The 8,593-nt window shown below is 44.3% G+C and overlaps 2 protein-coding genes across 6 annotated transcripts; one reads left to right on the top strand and one right to left on the bottom strand.

The window, feature by feature from the left end:
* Window positions 1-71: 71 nt before the first annotated feature.
* Window positions 72-1,938, top strand: LOC127070322 (growth hormone-inducible transmembrane protein-like). Of its 5 annotated transcripts, none has more exons than XM_051008125.1 (5): window positions 72-216; window positions 430-662; window positions 751-862; window positions 960-1,580; window positions 1,658-1,938. In XM_051008125.1, the coding sequence occupies exons 2-5, from the start codon at window positions 461-463 to the stop codon at window positions 1,743-1,745; spliced, it is 1,023 nt and encodes a 340-aa protein (XP_050864082.1). In that variant the 5' UTR covers window positions 72-216; window positions 430-460; the 3' UTR covers window positions 1,746-1,938. The 5 variants fall into 5 exon arrangements, with proteins under 5 accessions (XP_050864082.1, XP_050864080.1, XP_050864084.1 ...); XM_051008123.1 differs by having other exon boundaries at window positions 87-216; window positions 400-662; XM_051008127.1 differs by having other exon boundaries at window positions 170-334.
* Window positions 1,939-2,003: 65 nt separating this feature from the next.
* LOC127070297 (TBC1 domain family member 25) lies at window positions 2,004-8,033 on the bottom strand. The gene is made up of 9 exons (XM_051008049.1): window positions 6,872-8,033; window positions 5,865-5,974; window positions 5,531-5,626; window positions 5,222-5,390; window positions 4,478-5,135; window positions 4,024-4,411; window positions 3,639-3,950; window positions 3,129-3,545; window positions 2,004-2,956 (listed from the first exon to the last, which is right to left on the bottom strand). Exons 1-9 carry the CDS (start codon window positions 6,920-6,922, stop codon window positions 2,536-2,538), a joined length of 2,622 nt encoding a protein of 873 aa, XP_050864006.1. The 5' UTR covers window positions 6,923-8,033; the 3' UTR covers window positions 2,004-2,535.
* Window positions 8,034-8,593: the final 560 nt, after the last annotated feature.

Genomic DNA, 8,593 nt, shown 5'->3' with positions numbered 1-8,593 from the left:
AAATTACTTATGCTGTAAACTATCGTTCTCTTAAGCGTTGATTACAAATAAATAATCTAAGTAATTAAAGTATAAGTAAGTTCTAGAAGTTGCATAAGTTATTACGCATGTGTCATGAATAACACGAGCGCCACGTAGTAGTCAGAAACAGTAAAATCGTTAGGTCGTCGCAGAGTTTCGATTTTGTAAATAACAGTTGCACCGTTGTTGCGTCATGTAAGTAACTTCGACAATTTTTTAAATATTAGTAGCTAAGCTGCTTATAAATTATCGTTTTTAACAATCAATTTTGATTACTCGCCCATTGGAATCGAGCAAATCGTCCGTAAGAAAAGTGTGTACGACGAATAGTAGGTTTTTTCAACGGATTTGGTTAAGTACGTTTTTTATACGTTTCAGGTTTAAACTCTTTTCTTTTTCGTATGACAGATAATACGAGTGAATAAGTGAATTCAACAAAATGATGTTAGCTAGAGTTTGTCGAGCCGGCCTCTCGCCGACTTTAGTGAGTCTTATAAAAACTCCTGTTGTTCCCAAACCAACGTTAACTAAAATTCAACCTTCGAGATTGTTCGCCAATGATGGACGTACCGCTTTTACGAGAACCGCACGTAGAAACCAAACTATTGCGGAAAAATTGACGAAACCAGCTACCGAGACACGTAAATTTTTGCATTTACGATATTAGAAAAAATAATTTCTCATTGTCTCCTTCATCAACCATCCACTTATTAAAAAACAATATTTTAGCATTTAACGTTGGAAAAGTCGTACTTGCTGGTGCTTCCGCATTTGGATTGGGTTCCCTTTGCTACTATGGATTGGGACTCGATAGCAAGGCAGGAGCCATAGATCAAGTCCAGTACGTACATATACATATATATATATATATGCAAGTTAGAAAAATTCTACTTCTTCGATTTATCACGAGTTAACGTCGTCGTTCGTTTTTTGTGCAGCTTTTGGCCCCAATACGTAAGAGACAGGATTAGAACGACTTACATGTATTTTGGTGGATCCGTCCTTATTACAGCGGCATCCGCTGTTTTATGTTTACGATCCCCAGCAGTAATGAATTTGGTAACTCGTCAAGGATGGCTGGCTGTTATCGGCACAATGATTGCAATGATCGGTAGCGGTATGGTGGCACAAAGTATCCCTTATAAGGAAGGCTTGGGTATGAAACAACTAGCATGGATGGTTCATACCGGTGTGATAGGTGCTGTCATAGCACCGATATGCTTCTTGGGTGGCCCGTTGTTAACGAGAGCCGCCTTGTACACCTCTGGCATAATCGGTGGATTATCGACGGTAGCGATGTGTGCACCTAGCGATAAATTCTTAAAGATGGCAGGACCTCTTTCTATCGGTTTGGGAGTTGTATTCGTTAGTTCGTTAGGAACGCTTTTCCTACCACCTACTACTGCTTTGGGTGCTAGTCTTTATTCTCTATCTATATACGGCGGATTAATACTTTTCTCGATGTTCCTCTTATACGACACTCAGCATATTATAAGGAGTGCACAAGTACACCCTGTGCACCACGATGAGAGTATAAGACCGTACGATCCAATAAAAAAGTAAGTAAATTTTGAAGAGAAAAGATAAAGAAATTAGATCGTTGCGCATAAATTAACCAAATACATTTCTCTTTCAGTGCTATTTCTATTTATCTGGACACGCTGAATATCTTTCTGAGAGTCTTGACGTTGCTGTCGAGCGGTGGATCCAATAGGCGAAAATAAATTCCCTAACGATAATCTTCCTATACTTTAATTAAATTTTTTCAGTATCTGATATATAAAACATCACATCTACGATGCATAATATTAAAATACTTAATTAAATAATAACAGCATTGTTATCTAGATGCGATAGACTATTTTGTAGTTTCTAATTTGTTGATTCAAATAAATAAATAAATTAATATTAAAAATATGACAACAGAAACATTTTCGTTCTTCTTGAAAGGACAAAGATCGTCTACGAGTCGAAGATAGAGATAAAATTAAATGCACTTTATTGTCGTTTCTCAAGCATATCGTTTGAGAACAAATTAAGATGTAGCCGCTAAGGTAGTTAAAGATACTTTACAAATTTAAGCTAGGGATTAATCCTAATTCGAGGTACAGCCGAAAGGGTTTATCGACGCGGTGCTGACGGTGGTATCGTGCATTCGTATCGAGATATGGGGTGTCGTGCGTAAGCGAACGCCGTAACGGGGCTCAACGCGTGCCATTCGCCGGCTAAGGCTGAATGCCGTCTCAAGGCGCGCGTCAATGTTAGATACATCTTATATACGCGACAAATATTTGCGTCTCTTCGTTGGAGTCTTTCGTGTCGAGTAAAATATTGCAAAAAGGGAGCTTTCAATCAACGAGTGCTACGAAACGTTAATTATTGGCATAGATACGCGCGCTCTCGCGCAAGGTACGTGCGCGTATAAACCCTTTAAAGACTTAATACGTAGAACATGTTATTCGTCGCGTACTTGTCAGTGGAAGAGCTCCAGGGAAAAATATGCTACATTTTTTTTTAAACGTTCACGCAGTCCGACTTTCCGATAGCCGACGTCGCGGAATGTCTTCTGAGATAACCAGCGAATAATTGTCTTGCCTGATTAAGTACTCTAATCACATTATGTCGTCGAACCATTTTATCGAAATGCATGGCCATTTCATTGTAATCCATCTGATTCCGCATCACAAAGTCTCTATGTTGCAACAGTAACGTAATACATAAAAACATTAGGAAGGGATTGCCACCACCGAATTCGTGCGGCGGCGGTAGATTACTCTCTCCCGACTGATCCTCGCTGGTTCCTGCCGGGATCAAGTTTGTGAGCTCCGTCGCTTCTTCGCAATGTTCTTGAACCGGTTGTTTCGTCGGACTCTCAGGTGCCTCCGTATTTTGATGCCAACTTTCCGTACCCTCGCTATCCGACGCAGATTCAGATCTGTAATGCACGTACATACGCGTTACTACTTGGGAGAGAAAGAGAAAGAGAAAGAGAGAGAGCGAGAGAGAGAGAGAGAGAGAGAGAAAGAGAGATCGCTTGATTTTTGATATTTATTCTTATCAAATCCGAAATACTGCATATCTTAAATAATGATCAAATCATAGGCAACCTTGCATTTCGTTTAAGCAATCTGATAGGTGTTACAGACTTGACACCGTTTTGATCTTCCAATATCTCTCCGTCGTATTCGAGATCGGCTTGCTCATCCGGAGTCGCGGGATGATGCTTTTGTTGCAAAGTATGTAGCGGATTTTCCCACACAAACACATCCGCCACTGGACTACACCTAGCTAGTTCCGTTTCCGTTTCACTTTCAGCTAGTTCGCTTTCTCGTTTCGAGAGAACGCAATCACATTGTTGCTCGCTCGGTGGCGAAGGACCAAAAACTTGCCGATCGAGAGACTCCAATTCCAGTCTTAATTCTCTTGTCATCGAAGTAGTCATTGGGAAAAAATCTGTTGGATCGTCCGGTGAACTCGGTTCGTCCCTAAGAACTCTAAGAACACCGCTCTCGCTTGAAACTCGCCTGTACATCGTGTAAAAAAAGAAAAAAAGAAACAAGAAAGACAACATCAATTACGCTTCCTCGCAAGTTGTAAGTACATCGTACAAGGCGTACCTAAGTTCTGGTTCGGCATCGCTAGGCGTTACTTTACTTCGATTCAGGCTAGTGAAATTTAAAAATTCGTTCAAATTTTTCACAACGCGCACACACTTTTTTTCCGGCGTATCATTTTGTTCGGTACCTTTATTTTGGTCTCTACTTTGAAGAGATAATCTTTCTTTCAATTCCAACAGATTAACGCGTTTCGATTTTCCGGTTAAAGAATCCGTACTATAACATTTTTCCGTCGATTCGGAATTTCTACGATTCTTGGTCGAGGTCAAATCATTTTCTGGCTCCGAAGACGTCTCGTAAGGAGAATTGGATCTGCGAACGATAACAATCGATTATTTCGAACGAATCATTTTTATCTCGAAAATATCATAATCGAGAAAAACACCTCTTAACGTCGCCGTTTCTTTCCGCGGCTGGTTGTACCCCAGATTCTTCGACGCTGATATTTTTTCGCTTTCCATTGGCCGCTATGCAAGCCGACGAACTTTGTCGCCTAATCGCACAGACCTTCGTGTAAGCGTTCTCGCGAATGTGTTTTACATTTGGACTGGGCGGTGGCGAAGGTGGTGGGAAGGGTACTTCGGCGAGATTTAGTTCACCGTTGGGTGGTTGGGCGGGGAGTGCGGCCCAGAGAACCTCTAGCATCCTCAGTGCGTCGTCCAAGGCAAATTCTCGTTTCATTTCTAATAGAAGCCAGCGATAGCAAAATAGAAGATCGTCCGCTTGATGCGACTTTAGATAAGCGTAAAATTCTGGATCGTAATGTTGCAAACCTGAGGGAAAAAGTCGCTCGTGAAAGTAACACCAAAGAATGTCGCAACGCGTTGTAAATATCTTACCTTCGGCAAGATGAGCAAATTTCGTAGTCATCGCGATGCCGTCGAGCATAAAATTGTCCTTCAATCTTCTCATAAGCGCGCAAAGACAAATGTAGGCTTGCGCCTCGTCCCTCATGGTAACTAGAAGAGGCGACGCGAGGTCGCTCATACCTTGACAATAACTGACGCTCGGATGATTAAGAGCATAAGTCGTCAAAATATTGAAAAGGCTGGCTGTATTTTGATTGTCGTCCGAACCTCCATAAAATTTATGATGTCTGTCCGTTCTGAGAACGTCTTTTCTAACCATACTGGTAACGTATCCAAGGTCGCCAACGTTTTGACCTTTCTGAACCAATACTCGCCATCTCTCCCGAAGATTTTGATACTCTTGGGCCTTCCTTTTCATGTAATCCATCCTTTCGCGACCGGACATACCTTCCGGATAAACATTGAGAATATGTTTCCAAACGACTTTTCGAAGACTGGGCTCGATCCCACCGAAGTAAATAACTGCCCTCAATTCTTTCGAGTGTATCACCTGACCGATGGGATCTAGAAATCGGCGAAATTCCGCGTCCGTCAGAGGTGGCCTAGGAGGCTGAACACTTTGCTGGTGCGACGATTCGTCGCTCAAGTTACCCAACGCCCGCTGCACCATGTTTAAGGTTCTTTCCATCTGTGGAACGACGTTGATGGGAATAACAAGGGCCGATACGTTACGCGATCGGCAAAAGTTAAAAAGAAAAAAGAAACGATACTCGCCTTATTCATTATGAGGCCGGGTAACTTGGGAGTTTTATAAGGAAAGCCGCCAGTTTCCTGCTGTCTCGTTGCCACTTCTTGAGCATTCTGTTCCCAGTAGCAATCGCAATCGCCTGTCTCACCGAAAGGCTTTAGGTTCACTTGCAGATAGAGGTAAGGTTCCGACGCACTAGAGATATCGAAACGGAGAGAGAGAGAGAGAGAAAGAGAGAGGGAGAGAGAGAGAGAGAGAGAGAGAGAAAGAGAAAGTTCATCGTTCGTCTTATCGTTTCGATTATCGTCTTGAGAATATTATTATCTGGCGCTTACCTGATGAACGCGGCGTCCAAGTCCCAATCGGAGAGAAGGAACAGATACGTTTCCGAGCCATAATCGTCTATCGCTCGATACGAAACGGTAAACTCCCTGCAAGAGGAAGGAAACGTTTAATTGGTACGTCTCGAATCCAATGATTTTATCGCGTCGCTTTGTAACTCGTTGAGCGAAGAGTAATTATCTTTGCTCGAGAAGCGAGCCTTCGTTAGCACGCTCAGATATAACATGTATCTATACATCCAAGATATAACACATATCGGATATAACCCGTACGATTAAAACATAGATCTTATTTCGATACTTTTGTAATCGTCGCGTTGCGGCTCACCCTTTGATATCGAATGCCTTGATGAGTATACTTTGAAGAACTTCGATCGACGTTATCTGCGGATCGACGCTGAATTTTCGATATTCCGGTTGGTGCCTGGTCTCGCATTTCTGCGCAAGAAAGAAAGAGAAATTATTCGATATCCTTTTAAAGAATCGTCTTAATCCCGTTGATCTTCTTTACATAAGAGTCACGTTCCCGTCGATGCGGATAAGGATTAACGAGTTTATAATTAGGCGCGTGCAGGGAATCGAACGTTTTTCGAGCGACGAAAGAAACGTATCCTAGATCAACTAGACGTGGTTGCCGCCAAGTAGCCTCGATCGCCGAATCGATTTAATCGGAGATCGCGAGTCGAGGGTTCGAACGGTCGTCGAGTTTTATCTTTACGACGGCTTTTGTCTTTCGCAATTCGTTCGGACGGACGCATTGCGAAAAGAAGCGCGGTTAAAATTGCGCGTCCTCGATAAAACGCCGAATAAAACGTAAGTAGTAGGAGTGATGCATAGAGGTGGACGCATTCGCGCTCAAAGAACTCGTTTCCCAAAAAAGGCTTTCCATTTACGCGTTGACGCAGCTCGGTGGGAGGGTGGCGATAATGGTAGGCAGTATCGCGGAGGCGCTAATTTCGGATCCTTGGCGAGCGCACGAAGGTAAGAGAGCGGATCGATACGACCGAAATATTTTCCTTTAGCGAAGGTCGGAACTCTCCTAGGAGAGTTTCCGCGTTTCCTGGATGGTAACGAGTTAAAAAGGAAAAACTCCGCGTCGTTAACCGGCCATCTTTCTCGCTCGCATGGAAACGACGAATCGACGAAGGATCCGATTCGCAGGACTCGCCGTTTTCGATTATTGCACTCGGCTAAGCCACGTATCGTGAATATTCTCTCAAGAACAACAATTTTCCCAATGGCGTAGGCAGCATTGGCGAAGCGATGGGGGGGGGGGAGAAAAAGAAAAAAGCGGGAAAGTATAAGGTTAAAAAGTCGAAGAAGAAAAGTTCGTACCTTCACTTTGACTCGCACGGCCTCTCTAGGACAGCCAAACATGTTCGACATCGAAGAAACGGCACGTTTCGTGCCTCGGGTATCAAGGAGACGAGCCCCTCACGACGACGTCACTGCGTCGGTTACGAGATTTTCCTTCGCGCTGCGGAAGGCCAACATCGTCCTACGACCGCGATCGACGTTTCTCTCTCCCTCTCTCTCTCTCTCTCTAGCTCGCTCGCTCGCTCTCTCACTCCTCTTTATCCACTCCCTTTTCGTCCTTCTCTTTCAAATCCTTCCCCTCTCTCGCCCCTTTTGCGCTATCGAAATCCTCGTCCCCTCTTCGATCCTCCTACGAATCCGTTTCTTTACGTCGGCGGCGAAGATCACGGAAATCTTTTGGAATCGTTCCGAGATGCACGCTCTTTTATCGCGAGACGTACTTCTCGCCGCATTATTCAGGGTCGTCTTTGCGAGTTTATCTCGTACACGACCGGATACGAGTCGCAAACCGCTCGAGATATTGCTCCAAGAAAAATAACGGACGGAAGAGAGGACGTTGACACGCTCGACGACTACTTTCTCGAGCACTCGTTATGGAAGAACGGGACACGGTGAAGCTTCGCTGGAGACGACTACGTCCGTTTCGAGAACCCTCGTTTGTCCGACTCGAGATCTTCGTCGCTCTTTACCCGTCGGGAATAACGTCGACGTTTGCCTCCCTCGATCTTCCTTATGGTCACTTCATTTTATCCGAGCTGTCTTACTATCTCGTCTCGGATAAAAACGCTCGAAGCCGATCGTCGCACGATGCTCCTCTCCCCCTTTTTCACGCTATAGCGAAGCGCGTTGACAGACCACCTCGATTTTCGTTTCTCGTGCCAACAAACAGACCTACTTCTTGACGATGAATGCAACAAAGAGCGAATAGAACGTACGCGACGATCTCTCGAGGCACATCACAAGTGCAACGATGACAGAAATACGGCAGGCATTGCTATCGACTGCAAAGAGTCGAAACTCGTTCGAGAAAACGAAGTCGATGCGCTCTGAAGATGTCGAGGAACGTTGGAGGGAGAGAGACAAGGACGGACGGTGACAGAGGGAGCCTCCTTTTGTCGCACGCAAATTTTCTTTTTCCCTCGATAGACAAACTTTTTCTTTCTTTTTCTTCCTTCGAACGATATACGAGTACCTCGTTTCGATACGTCGATCCTCGTGTCGCAATTACGTTCGACTCTGTCGAGAAGTAGCGCCATCTTTCTTCTATCGCTTACCGAGTCGACTTCGTTCGGCCAAGTTCGTTAGTTTCGAATTTACCGCGAGCACGGTTTCGACGCGAAGCGGTAAAGCCGTTGAAATTTTCTTTGGCGAATGCGAAGAGTACCGCAGCCGATTGATATCCTCCCGCGTTAACTTGGCAAAGTAAAAGTGTTATGCCTCGTGACGACTTTAACCTTCGATCGACGTTAACAACGAACGCCTCAACGAATTCGCGTTGTCCGGTAACCTAAAAGTGGCGCGAATCCTGACGTCGTTCGCGCATTCGTCGCGATAAACTCTTTCTCGATCGCTTTTTGTTACGTTTCTTGTTTCGTCGCTCGTTATCAATCTTGTCTTCTTTTTTTTTTTTATCGCGTTGAGCCTAAAACATACAAAGTGCTTCGTCGAATATCCAGTCGCGTAGCGTGTGCATGGCGTTTGAAAAAAGCGCATAGAGAAATGCGCGTGTGTGAGTGCGTG

Source organism: Vespula vulgaris, chromosome 18 (assembly GCF_905475345.1).
Source record: "Vespula vulgaris chromosome 18, iyVesVulg1.1, whole genome shotgun sequence".
Lineage (NCBI taxonomy): Eukaryota > Metazoa > Arthropoda > Insecta > Hymenoptera > Vespidae > Vespula > Vespula vulgaris.
This window is presented reverse-complemented; position numbering and strand designations above follow the sequence as displayed.